At 35.8% G+C, this 17055-nt stretch overlaps 1 protein-coding gene across 3 annotated transcripts in view; it reads left to right on the top strand.

Annotated features, from left to right (window-relative positions):
- Positions 1-1556: 1556 nt before the first annotated feature.
- The window catches only part of LOC108728508 (Protein tyrosine phosphatase 99A), a 219510-nt gene continuing 204011 nt past the window's right edge, over positions 1557-17055 (top strand). For all 3 annotated transcript variants that reach the window (XM_018457075.1, XM_018457077.1, XM_018457074.1), the window contains exon 1: positions 1557-1830. In XM_018457075.1, coding sequence (XP_018312577.1) covers positions 1617-1830 — 214 coding nt within the window. In that variant the 5' untranslated portion in view covers positions 1557-1616. The remainder of the gene's footprint in view (positions 1831-17055) is intronic.

Genomic DNA, 17055 nt, shown 5'->3' with positions numbered 1-17055 from the left:
CCGCGTAGTGAAAGCTTTGCTAGGGCTTTCCAGAGATTGCAGAGGGAATCCCTTCGTGAATTACCTCGATGACCTGCCGCATCGTGATGTCCGGCGCGGTTTCGCCACGTACGATCGACGGTTCGCTCCGCGATACAGTACACATTCATACGCGATATATATTATATACATATCTGTAGTGCTTACGGAATCACGCGCAAACTTTTGATCTGTCATTCGTTCGTGCATGGATTTTCATAGATTTTCTAGACGACGGTGTTTTGCGGCCGGAGAGAATAAAATAGCAACGCGTGTGTGAAGAGCATACGTACGTTTCAGAGTGTATATCGAAGGTATTCCTGTTGGAGAAAAAATTGAACTCGTTAGAAAGAAAATTGGATGCCTAGGTATTCAGAAATTCCGCGATGCAATATGGCGTAACCGTGGAGCTGAGCGTCGTATATTTTGCGTTGCAAATTACGATCCGGCGCGGCCGCGTGAAATTTTAAAAGTCGATCGGAAGCTATCTCGCTACGGTGTTGTACTCGCCGTACTCGCGCGTACATTAATCCCCTCAAGTATATTCCAAGCGTTTACCGCGAGGGAACTGGAATAGCTCTCTGTTGTGCGGAAGATTACTCGTTCGTGTCGCGTGGTTAAAAAATATTGAAATTTTCCTTGGAGAGAGAGAGAGAGTGCGGATAAAAAAAAATCGACGCAATCGACAGCGCACGCCTCACGGCGCTCAGAAGGGAACGTTCTACATTGCAAAGTGATATAAAAAACTAACGTTATCAGACAAAAGATCATGTTTGATATAGGTTTTCTAGGTAGTAAAATCTTGGGATTCTATGGATTATGTACCCGACTTGGGCCAAAACATGTTTGGCCATTTTAACTTAGACACAAAATATCTCGAGAACAATGCATTTTTGAGAAAATGTTTCAAATAAAAAATAAAGAGAACCATCAGATGAGTTACTTAGGTGCAAGGACTTATTGGTTCACAAAATCTAAATAGCTTATCTTTTGATGGTCCTCTTTAAATCTTATACAATTTTTATTTGAAACTTTAAAAAAAAAATGCTTTACTTTCGAAGTATTTTGTGTTTAACAAATTAAAATGACCAAGCATTCCAGTCCAAGTCGGGTATGGAATCCATAATTCTGAAAATTTGACCATCTAGAATATCTATTTGAAACGTGACATTTCAGTTGGTAACGTTAGTTTTTTGATGTCACTTTTGCAATATAACACGTTCCCTTGTCAGAATTCTTTTACACCCGGTCTTACGAGAAAGCGTGATGCGCTGTTAAGTCGAAGAACGTCCAGTCATTCACGGATTTTATTCGTTCTGCGCTGAAATTGTCCTGACGCAGGTGAAATCCGAACCCGCAAGAATCCGTCGCGAGGCTCGTTCACCCATTCGCTCCTCGATTCTTATTCCTGCGGTAGCCCTGAGATCACGTTTGTTTTTATCACAACGATAACGTTTGCTACGAATGTTACGACGAATGTAATGGAAGGATCTATGTTCGCAGATGCCATGAATTCGTTGGTGGAAGACGTCGTCGTGGAGGCGGGGAAGAACGTCACACTGGGGTGTCCGGGAGTGACGGAGGATTCGCTGGTGTTGATGCTCGAGTGGCGGGCAAACGGGATGCGGTTGCTCGAGTATAAGAGCAGAAGCACGACTGTCGTGCGACGAACAGAACAGAACAGAATGTCTCTGTCGTTGAAAAATTATTCGTTGCAGCTGCATCCCGTCACCGCCGCCGACAGCGGTATGTACGAGTGTCTCGTGAACAACAGAAATACGCCGGAAGCTGTGATCAAGCTCATCGTCCGAGGTAAGTGGCGGAATGTTCTTAATTGCTTTTCCTCTCTTTCTCTTTTTTTGCAGATATATACTTTCCGCGAAGACAGAAACAAGCCCAGTCGGGTGAAATAGAGCGCTGACGTTCATTAACTCTTTTAATTCGATCGATCGAACTTGTATTGCATTAAATTATGGGATGTGTATGTATATGAAGTCCAAAATGGGTCAATATATTTTTTTCTGTTTTTTTTACATATTTTTGAACATATACGTATCGCTCGATAAAATTTCTTATATTTATTGGAGCTTGAATTAATGAATGTAATGGTCTGTGTGGACTTATTGTGATTAATTTAAAAAAAGAAAATACATATAAATACAGATAAAATTTCCGTTTCTAATAATCTGTATTTAAACCTGTTACATTTTTAGGCCAAATATCATTAATGAATTAAAAACTCGTTCTGTAACGTACTAAGCCATTTGATATTGCGCCAATCTGGACGGCTACGTTGTGCTTTTAGTTTCATTACTTGGAGATCTATCTTCGTTAAATTCCGCTTATTACTTATAGACTTTGAAAATATTATTAATTAACTTACAGCACATAAATCCGCTATGAAATCATTGGATAACGTCTCTGTCATCTTAAACGTAATCCGTTTTAAATATTTTAATAATACTTCTTGTAAAATATTCTAATAATTAAATTCTCTGCTTTTTATTATAAATAATATCATCTCATTCTTCGCAACTTTCTCGGCAATATAGTATAGTTGTCGATATATTTCCTATTGTGTCTGATCGAGATAAAAGTTCAAATGCGATTCTTCTGTTCTTAGCTGTGAGTTAAAAAAGAGAGGCAACTTACTTGCCTCTCTTATATTGTCTTTATATATATATGGAAAGAATTTTCCGATACATGAGGATTTCTTGCAACTTGATAATATTATTTTCTCAGGTCGAAATGAAAGATATAAAATATTACAATAAATCGACCACCTACTATTATTTTGCATTAAAACAAAGTATTACTTTGACAATTCTTAAAGAATATTTAGAGAAAATAAAGAGATTCAATCTGAATAACAAGCAATATAAAAATCTATTACAGATATTGTGCACAAATATTTACCTCAATATATATGATTGTTTTTGTAATGATGATTTATTTCAAACATTTTGAAAATCGCTATAGATCCACCTCCAGGGCCAAATTAAATTAAAATCTTCCTTATAGATTGTCGAATCATCTTTGAAGTGTGTGTATTAATTCTGTTGATGGCCTTTCAATTTAGTTTAGTTTTAATTTGGGATATCTCGTATTAATTAAAACGAAATATTCATCACATTTGGCATAAACTTAGAGTTCATTTATTTAATAATTGAAACTCCGATCTCTTTTGCTGGATCGTCTTTAATTCTGTTGATATTCTAAATTCAGAGGACAATCGAAATATCTATAACTCATTCATCGCGGTTACCGATCTGCGTTCAATGAACTAGTTCACTGCTAAACTCGGTGAGTTTACACAAAGTTTCGCCGTAAACTTTGAAAGGTAGACCGGTCCAGGCAGCAACACCACCCTTCTTAACAACCCCGTCGCCGCTCGTCGTTCCTAATGCTTTATTTTAAAACCGAGTTGCAGCCCCATCCCTACCAGCCTCTCGCGGAGTGTTTGCTTTAAGTATTTACGCCTGATTTGAATTCGTCACGTGCAACCCACCGCGCGTCAAAAGCAAACTTTTCGTAGCATCCTATAGACGACGACGGGCTGGAATCATGGGAGTACGCGCGGCATAACTTCAGCGGCATAAGTTTGGCCGCCGAACTTCACCGCAAAAAAGGAGAAATGAAACGGGTCCTATCGCGTTATGTGTCGCGGTGATTTGCATTCAATGCACGATCCCTTACTCAATTTGACTAAAAAGTTTGCCTGAGCCGCTAAAACAACGTGAAATTACGCCAACCGGGCGGGCGTTTGCGTAATAACTGGCGCGAAAAGTGAACTTTGCCCGACAATGTGGTTCGTAGGAATCAATGTACTGTACAGGATCGGAGATCGCGCGAATTTACATTTTTCACGTTGCATGCTCGATATTAAGCGACGTATTCATATCGTATCTTACAAGGTGTATCTATACGTATGTATATATATATATATATATATTATGATGTATATGTACATTGTACTGTACGTGCTTCTACTCGAGACTCCAGGCACGTAACACTTCGGTGGTAACCAATATTCACGTTACGTCAACCATTAAAATGAACATTTTTCAAATCTTTGCAATAGGAGCGTACACGCACACACCTCTTGAATGCTTTCCACTTGCTAAATCGATCTTCATATTTCCCTCATTTCTGATTCTTGTAAAAATGCGCTGTGAAAAATTTGTGAATTACGCACGCGAAAACGGACGAATGGCCAAAAATAAATTTCGTATTACTTGCCACCGCCGATCTAACTCGTTTTACAAAAGTTTCATATTTTGCCTCGTGAAATAATAAAAAACGGAAAAACTCTTGCATGTGAGATACGGGTGTTTTAATATTTTACAATGAAAATATACAACTGTTATATAGTTATGGAAAAAAGGTAAAAGATATATTTAAATTATTTTCAATTTGTAATTACAAATTGCAGATAAATACTATGTGTTTGCGGTCAAGACTATTCACTGCATAGTTAGCAAGTTATTTTCTCATTAAGTCGGCAGAGTTGCCGATTTGTTTTGATGAACGAGCATCGGTGAGAGAGGTGCGGATACGTGTGCTACTCTTCGAAACGATATCGCGAGCGTACAAAGGGCCCAAAGGAAACGCCCGAAACGAGCTTCAAATTATCGTCTCTCGAAGCTTTACCGCGGGGGTGGTAGCAGGGACGATGTTGGTTGACTGCAGCTATGAATAAGCGTGAGTCGTTTAACAGCGTGACGTTTTTTCGGCTCGCGGCAAAACAGTTTCATTCATATGCATGATGGGATACGCGGTTCGGCATGAAAGAGACCGAGATGGCAGAGCGTGCAAGAGAGAAAGCGAGGAAGGAAAGAGAAAAAAGACGGAGAGAGAGAAAGAGGAGAACCTTCGCGGAATCTCGGTAGCGGCTAACGAGTCACGATTATTCCTTCTACTTCGCTTAACGAGCAGATGCAGATGCGAAAACCTTCGCGTACTCGCCGTTACCGAGTCCAGCATTGATCATTCATTGTTTTTACATTTGCGTTACAGCGAGGAGTTATTTTTGAACGGTATATCTAGGGCGTAATAAAAATGTATACAGATTTTAATAAAAAACGGAACACCATTAATAAAATACAGACGGGTTACGAGACGCTCTCGTTTCGAAAGTGCACGTAGAGCGTGAGAAGGTATTCTTATGCATCACGTGTAGATGACGAGACGAATCGAGGAAAGGTAGTAGCTTGACTAGGTGATCCGGGAATCGAGTTCGAAATGGATAGAGGAAATGCGCTCTTGATGGAACAAATAAAATTGTCCTCCCTCGGGATTACCGTGCATGTATTCGCATCTGTGTTGTAAGGATCCGCATGTTCTTCGAAGATTCTCCTCTCTGCACTTTCCCGGTCTTTCTCTTTCCCACATTCATTCCGTTTCCCCTCGGTTGACTTTGATACAAACGAATCATCGACCTTGGTCGCAATCCAAAAAGGTAAAAGCGCCGATAGTTATTCCTCCGGACAATAAGCCGCGAACGCTGTTTTTCACTCGGACGTTTCATTTAAGACAAGAATAACGATAGGAGAGAACGGCGAGTGCTCGGCAAATGGCCTCGTTCGATTTTATTTGATGTTGGAACGAAGAGATCTCTTCACTGCCAACAGCCAGTGTGTAGGACAGTCGATTCCATTAGAATGTGCATCCAATACTGTAAAACCTGTAAAACGTAGGTACTAATGTCCTTGCGAACAGATGCATGCGCAACCGATCCTTAACTACGTTAGAAAATGCGTTTTATCGTAATGAAGATCGATTTTCTACAGAACGGCGTCACGACGGTGATCATATTTTTTTACAGAAAATAAAGGACAAACTTAAAAATTTTTTAATTTTCTTTCTAAATATTTCTAAAGTAGTTTGTGACTATCAGAGGTCTGTGCATTAATTTCTGAAATTTTCTTGCGCAGAATAATTCCCAAATAAAGCACAAGTCATTATAACATTAAAATCATATCAATATCTATATTATAGATGCAAATTTAATTATTAAATGTCACTTTTCAATTAATCATGACTAATTTTGACGTCATTTTGACTACCATTTTGTTTGAGTTAATATTGCCCTTGCATAAAACTAAATTTGTCGGTAATTCCGTAAAAATTCGCTCATTAGTACATTAAACATTGGAATGCTAATTAGAAAAGAATCTCCCGTAATATTATTAAAATAGAGAACAAAATTGAGTTTTGAGAAAAAATAAAGAAATCTAAAGGACAACTATCTGAAATAAAAGACTGTCCTTTACAATAAAAGACGTATGGTCACGGTATAGGTCAACTTTTGAATTGCAAATTCGCAAGAACTTATGAGATTTTTTTTTAAGATACGCGAAAGCCCCCAATGCCACGTTTATCTATTGGCACGTCAAAAATTTCGATTTGGAAAAATCCGCCTTGAAAATATTTTATTGTGCGATTCCGCGCTATCCCGGATTTTTTTTTCCGCGTGTCATCACGCATTTCTCGTATTTCGCGAATTTACACGGTAGCCCAAAAATCCGCGATATGTACATAGAGAGTATCGCAGCTTTTTTCCGCGACGTGGCGGATATCCCGGGCTTTACAGTTCGTAATACGATTTGTAATACGTACAGCAGATAGGAGTACAGCTTCGTGATAAATCTCTAATAAAATATTTCGAAGGTATCATATATACTTTCTCAGATTAAGAATGTTGGCTTTGTTTTACGCCAGAAATAAGATGATTAAAGTCTGCGGTAGGTAAGTCGAGATTTATTTTACATAGCAAGTACACTGATCGCCCAGGTGAACTTCTGCGAAACACTCTTATTGGTACGATGGAGTGAGAGTTTCTCTCGCGGACTTCTCCATGGGAGAGAACATCCTCCCGCTCTTCACTAACCGACGAGGTAGAAGCCGGTGCAATTCGAAAAGTTCGAAACGATTCGTCGAAGAGTCTTGCCGTAATGCTTTCAGATTAGCATACTATTCGTTACTTGGCTATCCTACAAGTGATCGAATGTTTTGAACAAATATTTTTCCTTTCTCTGAATAGTAACTCTAGACGAGGTAGATTATTTAATCACAGCGTGGTAATCCGAAACATAGTAATTAATCTCTTTGTACAATTATCCAGCATGCTACGATATTAATAATATAGAAAAAAAAAAGAATGTCAAGTATTTGTAGAGTAATTTTTATCTTTTCCGTATACAAACAGTTACGTCAATTACAATTTTTTTCGTGCTATTTGTACAATTTCGTGCAAACAGTTTTCATTTTCGCTGTTATTACGCTTGACGTGTAATAAAATACAGTATACTAGAAGATTAAATTAATAATAAAAATAAAATTACAATAGTGAGTCCATAAATCTGGGCGAACAAAAACATATTGTGTAGTTGTATTAAGCCAATTATTTTACAGCCGTTATGTACATAACGTGCGTAGGGATTCTATGCGTAATATCAGCTTTTATTGCGGATTTAATCGATGAAAATAGAACGAGATTATTTACGTGATTGTATTTAGCTTGTTCTATGACGTTATGGCTGACCGGTTGATTTTACGAGATAAATGACTAGTCGCGCGTCGAGCCTTGAATAAAGGCAACGATTTAACGCGCGAGCACGGTGCGCACCACGATATAAATGTGCTCCACCGACTGGAAACTACTCCGGTTTCGAAGATAATGAAGCGTGCGTTGAAAAATGCCAGCTTTTCTAAGCCAAAGCGCACAGCTTACTTCGACAAATCTTTTGCACAAATTGCCTGCGTTGAGCTTTAATGCATTTTATCACTTCCCCTTTGTGAAACGCCACAAACTTTCGAGATTTTTATTTCCTTGACACCACTTCTCTAACTCAAATACGTATATGTATAGCATATGCGTTAATAAAGCATAACACAATATTTCAACGGAAATAATTAATAAAAGTAAAAAAATTACACGGAAAAGACAAATTTTGTGAAATATCTAAAAATTTAGCTATACAGATCTGAAAATAAGTTTGTTTAATTATCAAAATAATTATGTAAAATGCTCAAAATGGTTGTTAGAATGTCAAAACTTTTTGCGGCATTGTTCATGAAGTTTGTGATTCCTACGTAATTATTTTGATGATCCAAAATTATTTTTAGATTTGTATCTAACTAAATTTTTGGATATTTCAGCAATTCTTTCCAAGTAATTTTTATAATTTCAGAAGTCATTGGTGTCTCGACAGTGAATAAATTGTGAAAAAAACATTTGATAATGTTAAAAAATTTTAAACAAATTTATCAAGTTAAAACTTCAATTTTTGACCTTAATCTTCATCTGCAACTGACTTCTTAATGTATATTTAAATTTAATACAGTCAGTAGTTGTAGACGAAGATTCGTCAGACATGATAGCTTCAAAAATTTAATATTTTTGAAGCTATCGCGACCTTCGCCGCTATTTAAGATAGTCTGTACGACGTTGCAAAATTCTTCTTTCAATGTTTACGGAGAATAATTTCATTCCTGCAAATAGCGAACTCTCGCTTTAATCGAGTTCTGGAATAAGATCCGTGAGATCGACGATGCAACGCTATGAATTACGTACTCGCGACACAGTTAATTAAGCGGTATTTAACAAGCGCATGAGGAAAATACTTCCACGTATATTATGATAGTATCAACACACACCCATATATCTCTAATTAAATGGATTTTTCAGAATATCAAGTATTTTCAAAAATTCGTTGAATATTGAAAATAAATGGTAAATAATAATTTATTGGGAGCAGAGAGAACAGAGTAAACAATTAATACAAACGTTAAAATAGATAAACTACAAAAAATGCATCGCTAGATTATGCATTTGCTTTGTAACCCGTTAATTTTTTATTGCATTAATTTTTTAATGAAGTTAAAGTACTCTAACTCTAATTAAAATTGAATACAATATTAACTCACTTATATTTAATATGCAATAAACAATTGTTATAGATTGCAATTCCCTTTTATAGGAACATTAATGAATCGGGCGACGCCCAACTGTCATTACGCCTGAAAGCGAGCGGGCAGAGGGGATAACTCGAGTAAACTCGAACATTAGACGGCGTTCTTACTTAGCTAAGAATCGGGAGTAAACTGCTCTTTCATAAATTAATTTCCATTCGTTGTCGACTAACGAAAACTTACGGCCAACTACGAGCGAAGCCGCGTCTAAAACCGCAGCTGCCGCGATGCGCGTCTTAATCGCCTTATTCAGCATTATTATTGAAATGATATTCGGCTCACGGCTTGTTCATTTTTTTTTGTAAATATTTAAAAGTTCGTTAATAGTCGAAGAAGTTGTCAACGGAGCTACAAAAAAATGGGAAAAAGTAAGCGAACTGTTGCATAAATTTCCCAAAGGAAACTTTTACGAAAAATTTAATAATTGCCAAGATAAATCAAGTAGATACGCATTAAAAAGTCACGGACTTTCTTAGATTTATAATAGAGGGAATAGTCGTTTAATGTCGCGCTTTTATAAAGACTTACCATTAGTTTTGTTTAATAAAAGAGAAACCGGTAGGAATAGACTATGTTGTGTTTCTCTTACCGGAGACTCGCCACAGCGGCGAATCATCGGAGTGAACAACAGCGCGAATTGGACCATGAAAATTTTGACCAAAATCCAGAGGACAGAAGATCAGGAGAGAGAGGAATATTCACCGAAAATTTCAATCCGAGTCAAATGCGCAGCTGCATTTATACGTTTCGTTGTGAGAGTCAAAGCGCGCGAGTGTCCGTGCGGTTGTCGATACTGAAAGGAACTTTGTAGTCTCGGCATAGTTGAAATACTTGCGTGTACCGCGTATATGTGAAAAGCAGAGATAAAGAGAGAGAAAAAGAGAGATAAAGACCTAGATTTCGTAATATATCTCGAATACGTAGCGGAGTATTTTATTGATGACAGCGTATCAATATTGAATCGATAAGTAATGTCGCTTGATACGTTTGAAGGCTTCGTATTACCACGCGAACAGGAATGGAGTCCCTGTAAAATTCTGATAAGTTTCTCTTAATCTTTATATCCTTCCTATTAATATTTTCCATGCATTCGTCCACGAATTGCATTAAATGCATTATCTATAAATGCTTTATTTATCTCTACTATTTAAAATTTAAATTATTATCTAGAAATACTAAAAGATCGTTTAATCTTCAGAAGATGAGTAATTCAAGAAATTCTAGAATACATATTTTATAGTCTATATTAAATAATTATTGCTGACGAAAATGTACTTTATATTCTTTGTATTAACAAATTGTCGCCGTAGAAATAAATCGACAATAGAAAAAGTCGCCACCGGTGTATCGACGTGGTTGATACCGTCTACTGTCGTCACTTAGAAGGAATTAATTGTATCGGGTAGAAACCACCGGATGTACGCGGGTCGAATGTCGAAGGTGGCTTCGCGGTATCGATGCCAAAGCCTCTGTCGAAGTTAGTCCGAAAGCCGCGGAGGATTCAGACAGGCTTCAGGGAGACGAAACGGACGATAGTGGTCGCACGTTACCCTGGCGTAGAAGTGAATAATGCAACGCATCACGTCGGTGAAACCCGTGCTGCGCCACGTCGTCGTTGCAAATCTCACCCGCCGAGGGCGATCTTACCGGATCTGTTCGTCCCGTTTCGACGCTCTGACGTCTACCCGATTTTCCGCGCTATCGGTGACAGTATCTTCCCATTTTGCGATCGTTCGTGTTTATCGATATTTCATTATGCCGTTCTCGGAAAGTATAATATGTATTCGCGAGGCGTCAGGCAACGTTACGATTCGATTTCAATATACGCGTTGTGAATGCACCGTGAATTCGAGAAGCGATATTGCGGAACGACTATAAGAAGGCATTTTGATACCGCTCTGATAAAGTCTATATTTTTCAAAGAGAGAAGGTAATTCGGATCTTCGTTTTTTCTTCCTATTAAAATGAAGAAAGCAGAAATTTCTGCGATATTAGAATTTAGCGGGCAATATACGCGTATGGTGGCTATCGGGTAGCTTAGCCTTTAAAAACGCTGAAAGGCACGAAGAGGCTCTTAAGCTCAATATGGTGTAAGAAAGTAAGGCGTTGAACCCTTACACGTAAGTGTCAGGATGGTCGATAATTGTCCGGTTCAGAAGCTATGGTCGTAGACGAGATGACAATGCATCACGACGCGTCGATACCTCATTAACTGTGAGGAATATCTCCCTAGTAGGAACTGTGATATCGATTTAATTCGGTGATGTTAATCCTAGAACACACATACTTTCCGAAAAATTCTGAAAACACACCATGGATCCAGAAAATCCACTTTAACTTTAATAAACTGTAATTTCGATCAACTGTAATTTCAGATCAACAATTTTAGACTCTTTTTTTTTATTTTGAAGCTCTGAAATTTAGGAATATACCTGCATAAGTTATAATATCAAAAAGTTTTATATTATATTATAAAATAAAACTTTCCCTTTTCTTTTCATCGTGTAGCAAGCGAAATTTCGATTGGATCCGGGAGATCCACGTGTATGTCCTAGGGTTAATCAACGCCTATTTTTTTTACATTCGTTATAAAAATCATATGATTAATTATTATAACGATGAGTGCCCTTAGCGTTTTTTGTATTCGTACGTTATTAACGTTATTTTATAATACATATTGTATACAATTTTAATGGAATTATATATTTAAAGGAATTACATAGTGAAATTGGTTAAAGTTATGTTATTATTTCAATATTAAACACGAAATCTAAAATCCATTATCATTATTAATATCGGTAATTTTTAATACCAATAACAGTATATTCTCATCAGCCGACCCGCTAACTGTTGCGTGAATTCAAATCACAACATGCGATTATCAACTATAAAATCGTCAGCATTGTCACACGTTGCGAGATAACATAAAATTAATCAAGACCGTCCCGGTAATCCCCACGTTCGTGGGAGATCGCAGAGGAAAAAAGAAAACTCGGCCCTGCCCATGTTAGGACGGCTGTAAATAATCGTTGATGTCAGCGTATACTATAGTTTATAGCTAATTTAACCACATTTCTCTCTTAGCGTGTACGTACATGCGCTTAGGCTAATGAGTTTGTAACGAGAAAAGCGACGTTGCGTTAGCTCCTCCACAGTTCCTCGCTCGGCTTCTTTATTTCGTGTTCCGTGTTTCTCGCGCGAATCAGTAACCACTGATCGCGGAATCGTGGTGTTAACTGCACGCAAAAACACATTCTGCCAATGTCTGAACTCCGTCGGTCGATTCGGGAACTTTGCGAGACAACTCTAACGATGCCTGAGCTCATTGTGGACGGAAAACATGAACCGACGCATCCCATTGTCGATTCGGAACATTAAAGGGAAAATCTCCTTTTGTATGCGTTCTACACAAAGGAATGCTCATATTGCACGCTGCATTGTTTTATCGTTACGATATTCATGCAGAATCAAGATAAAAATTACGAAGTTTACTGGTTTTATTTTTTATTTCTATCGAATTTTTTTAAATACACAAAGAGTTTAAACTTTTTCAAGTTATTTACTGGACGATATGCGCCAATTACAACGTGTACTACGAAGAAAAACTTTAGAGAAATCCTCATAAATAATATGCTACCAACATACTTCTGTAGCAAAAGTTACGCGTTCCGGGAATACAAGGTATCCTACGACCGCCGTATGATACTTTAATAGCATATTCGGAAGATTAATTAGAGCCGAAATTCTAATATGAAAATGTTGGAGATCGTAATATATCTTTTGATTTATAAGCGATCAATATCGTTCCGATAATCTCACTTCGCGAGGAACAAAATTATATGTGTAATAGCAATTTATAATTGTAATGATTTTAATAGCTTCAGAAGAAAATGTGAGAATCAATCATTACGTTTTCCGTAACGGTTTAATTACATTCTATTATAGCAATCGCAATTTCTCATAGATTATTAAAATCACACAATTTTTTAAAATTACATTTTTATTCCTCCGAGAACGTAAAAATTTCGAAATTAATGTTATCAACATCAACAACAAATATAAATTACACGAATAATTACTCGGTAAACGACAAATTTTATTATCCGAATTATCATTAATATTTAACTTGAGATTCGTGGAAATTAATGTAAGGCTTACACTTCAGTACACACGATGATTTTTCGGTCCTTTACTATACACGATGAGTCATTTGTGTCCTGGGATTTTCATTATTTTAAGAAATATACAGTATAAAAAATATTAAGTAATTCTTATATATATTTTAACATCTTTAGAAAGTATTTGTAAGATTGTGTATTTTTAAGAAAATTGTATATAAATATTATAACTAATCGATGCTCCTATACAGAGAAATACATACTGTAGGCAAGTAATAATTACATTATTCAAATATTTCAAAAATTCATGTGTCTGGAAATCCATAATAAGTTTGTGACAAGCATCAAATTTATTCCAAATATATTCTGAATCCTAGCAAATTTAATACTTCAATCAAAATTATTAAATTAAAACAAATTCGATTGCTCATTATAAAGTTGTTTTTTTTTATCAATTTTATAATGTTCTTAAAAAATAAATAAATTCTTGTTTTGAGTACATAATAATGAGTTTTTCTAAAATTTTTGTAATAACTTAAGATTATTATAAAGAAAATATACTTTGTTAAAAACTGTTACGTAACCCCAGCTATACACTTTTTTTTTTACCCTTGATATATATTCGGGTCCCTGGGACCTCATCCATATTTATTACCGTAACTTCCGTAAAAATGAATTAATTAATTTTTTTTCAATCGATGGAGAATTGATTAAGAAATAAGTCCATAATGTGTAAAAGTCAATAAAATTAAGGAGCTTCGAGATACATATATAGGTTCAAAAAATAAGAAAAATCCAGAAACACGAACATCTTGATTTAGCAAATTGCATTGGGAGATATCTGGGACCCCAGTATGTATAGCTAGGGTTAAAAGAAAGAAACTAAATTGAGTAATCACTTTTCTTAGCAATAGAATGATATTTTTCAGTTTTTTGAAGAAAAGAAATGTGCAGGACGCGAATGACCCAATCGTATGCACGGCATAGGAAAACGTAAAATGTAGGAACCGAATATTCGATGTGAATGTTTTTGAAAGATACATCGTTGATTTCGCGATAACAATCGATCAGCACGCAGTCTTGGCTTAGAGCCATCACAAAATTACATAAGCTACATAACCATAGCATAAGGTCGCTGAACCAATAAGCATCCAACATAAAGACATCATGTTGATTTACATAAAATGCTCATTGGTTTAGGAGTTTTAGGGCCACTGTCACCAAGCTCAGTTGATCTAACTAGGCCAGTTAGTCCATCGGAATTGACCAATCGCATTTGTCATTTTGTTTGAAGAATTGACAGATTGGTCAATTCCGATGGATTAATTGGCCCAGTTAAGTTAACTGAGCTTGGTGACAGTGGCCCTTATGGTTATGCAGCTTATCTAATTTCGTGTGATGGTCCTTAGGCGTGACGTCATGGCGTAATGGCGTAACGACGCGCGACAGATAGGAAAGGTCACCGCGTTGTTTGTTATTAGTCCGGATCTACAATAAGTATTTTAAGACTTAAGCCGTAAGAAACTGACCAATTACAGTCGAATCCGGGGGGAATAATCGACTGTGGTTCGCCCATTTCTTATGGCTTAAGGCTTAAAACTCTATTGTAGATCCAGGGTTACGCATCGAACGCTCGAGCCGATAGACAACAGTTCACGCTATTCGTTGCGTCGTCATATTATTCTTCGAAAGCTATCGTTCCTTACATCTATTAGCATCGTTCTCTGCTCTATTACAAGTAGCATTATCAGATTAGCATTATCCGTGCTATCATTAACTCTGGTGGTTTCTTCCGTAGGGTGTCGCGTATCTCATGATGGTGAATTTGCCTGGTGTGTCTTTTTTGCGGTGTCACTCGAATGGGTTAACAACGACACGAAACGAGATGCTATTTTACCACCGTATTACCGCTTGACACGCGATCGCGACACATAACACGAATCGTCAAATGTAGCTATTCCTTAAGATTATTGAAATTATCAAATCACGCTGTTGACTTCTACGATTTTCAACTCGCGAGCATATCAAAATGATGGCTTTATCTGTTACGAAGCAAATATTTGTGCATATTTAAATGAAATGTCGCGAGTATAAAATATTAAATCCTCTGCTGGCAACTTGGGATTTTAAAGACACAGTCGATTTTTTATAATTCTGATAAATTTAATTCTGTAAAAAATAAAATACAATCCAACTTCTGTAATAATAAAAATTCGTTATTAAAGCTTTTACAAGTATCTAACATTTTTTTAGATTTTTATGTAATCCGGAACAATAGGTACACAAATCTGAATTTGAAGGCTCAAACTGCGGATAAAGCGAAAATTTTACGTGGTCAACGGAGGATTAACTGTTAGTATATATATGATTGGGTCACTCGTGTCTTGCGCATTTCTTTTCTTTGAAATATTTATAGGTGCATCAAGAAATTAGTTATAACATTATACAATTTTATACTTATTTATATATAGGTAATTGTTTTTAAATTTAAGATAATAATTTTTTTTAAATTAAAACACAATCTTACAAATACTTTTTATAAATGTTAAAGTGTGTATATGTAAAAGTCATTTAATAATTTTTTTTATATTTGTAAAAGTAATGCAAATTAACTCGGCACACGAACAATCCATCATGTAGTGAAGGACTGGAAAATCGTGTTCAGGATTAAAAATTGCGTACAAATTGAATATCGAAAGTGCCATCGTATCGCATATTCGTAATCTAATAATTCACGCGATATTAATTGTGTTTTCGCGAGTGTTGTGCAATGTGCGACGGGAATCTGACTGCTCGGACAATTTGAGAGGAAGAGGAGGCTTGGAAGGCATCGAGCAACGGCAGAGCAACCATAAAGTAATTTATTACTTGGTTTATTCACATAAAAAATTTTTATTTCACGAGCTTTGTAGAAATTTATAAAGATTTTTTTTCTCAAAAATTGTTACTTTTCTCGAAAAAAATTACTTTCTATGCACGTGATTATTTTCTGAAATATTAAATGTTAATCGTTTTAAGCGCTGCTACAATTTGCATATGTTTGTATTTAACAGATCAACGTAGTTACAACGCAGTCTATAACTCCCCTGCTGCGCATAGTATTAGTGAGTGTAACACCAGTATCTCTTATTTTTAATCGAGATAATGGATCTATGAAAATTATATCGGATATATATAGATGTACATGAAGTTGAGAACGTGTCAGAAATAAATGTATCCTCTCTTATAGATCCGTTGAATTAAAATCGATAGGCTAAAACAGATTAAAGTCAGCATTTAATTCTGAACCGGACTAATTTTAGAGTCAATTTATAAGACGTTAATTCATTCATGAAGCTCAGAAAAGAATTCATTATATCAATTCGACAATTATTGACACTTCAATATCTAATCAAACGACAAAATATTAAATTATTAGAAAAAATTAAAATAATAAAATAAATTATTAATATGGCTCAATCAGAATAAATCAATAAATAAAATAATACTTTGCAGATATAAATTTGATAAAAGTTAAATATATTTAGAAAATATAATTGAAAACATCACAATGATACGTTAATTATATTATTTTAATAATACTTTCTGATATAAAATATGGAATTATAATGCAAAAATTATAACGTATAGTTTATGATTTCATACTTGATAATAATTAATGAAAAATAAAAAATCCAAAGTAAACTAAAATTATAATTAACTATAATAATGACATATTTTGCAAAATGTAAAACTTTTATTTATATTTTAATTTGTGGTGTTCTCCCGTCTCATGAACAATGATAAATAAATTGTGTGTATAAGTATTATACAGGGTGTTTCCAAATTAAATGGCAAAACTTCGGGAGCGTGTAGAGGAGTAAAAAACTAAGAAAAAAAGTCCTATAGACATATGCTCCTTTTTGCTTTGTTTCGCAGGAAATCACGAAAAAAGAAAAAAATATAT

The sequence above is a fragment of the Mycetomoellerius zeteki genome, unplaced genomic scaffold (assembly GCF_001594055.1).
Source record: "Mycetomoellerius zeteki isolate Tzet28-1 unplaced genomic scaffold, Tzet1.0 scaffold62, whole genome shotgun sequence".
NCBI lineage: Eukaryota > Metazoa > Arthropoda > Insecta > Hymenoptera > Formicidae > Mycetomoellerius > Mycetomoellerius zeteki.
The sequence above is the reverse complement of the archived record's forward strand: the minus strand, read 5'-3'. Positions and strand labels throughout refer to the sequence as shown.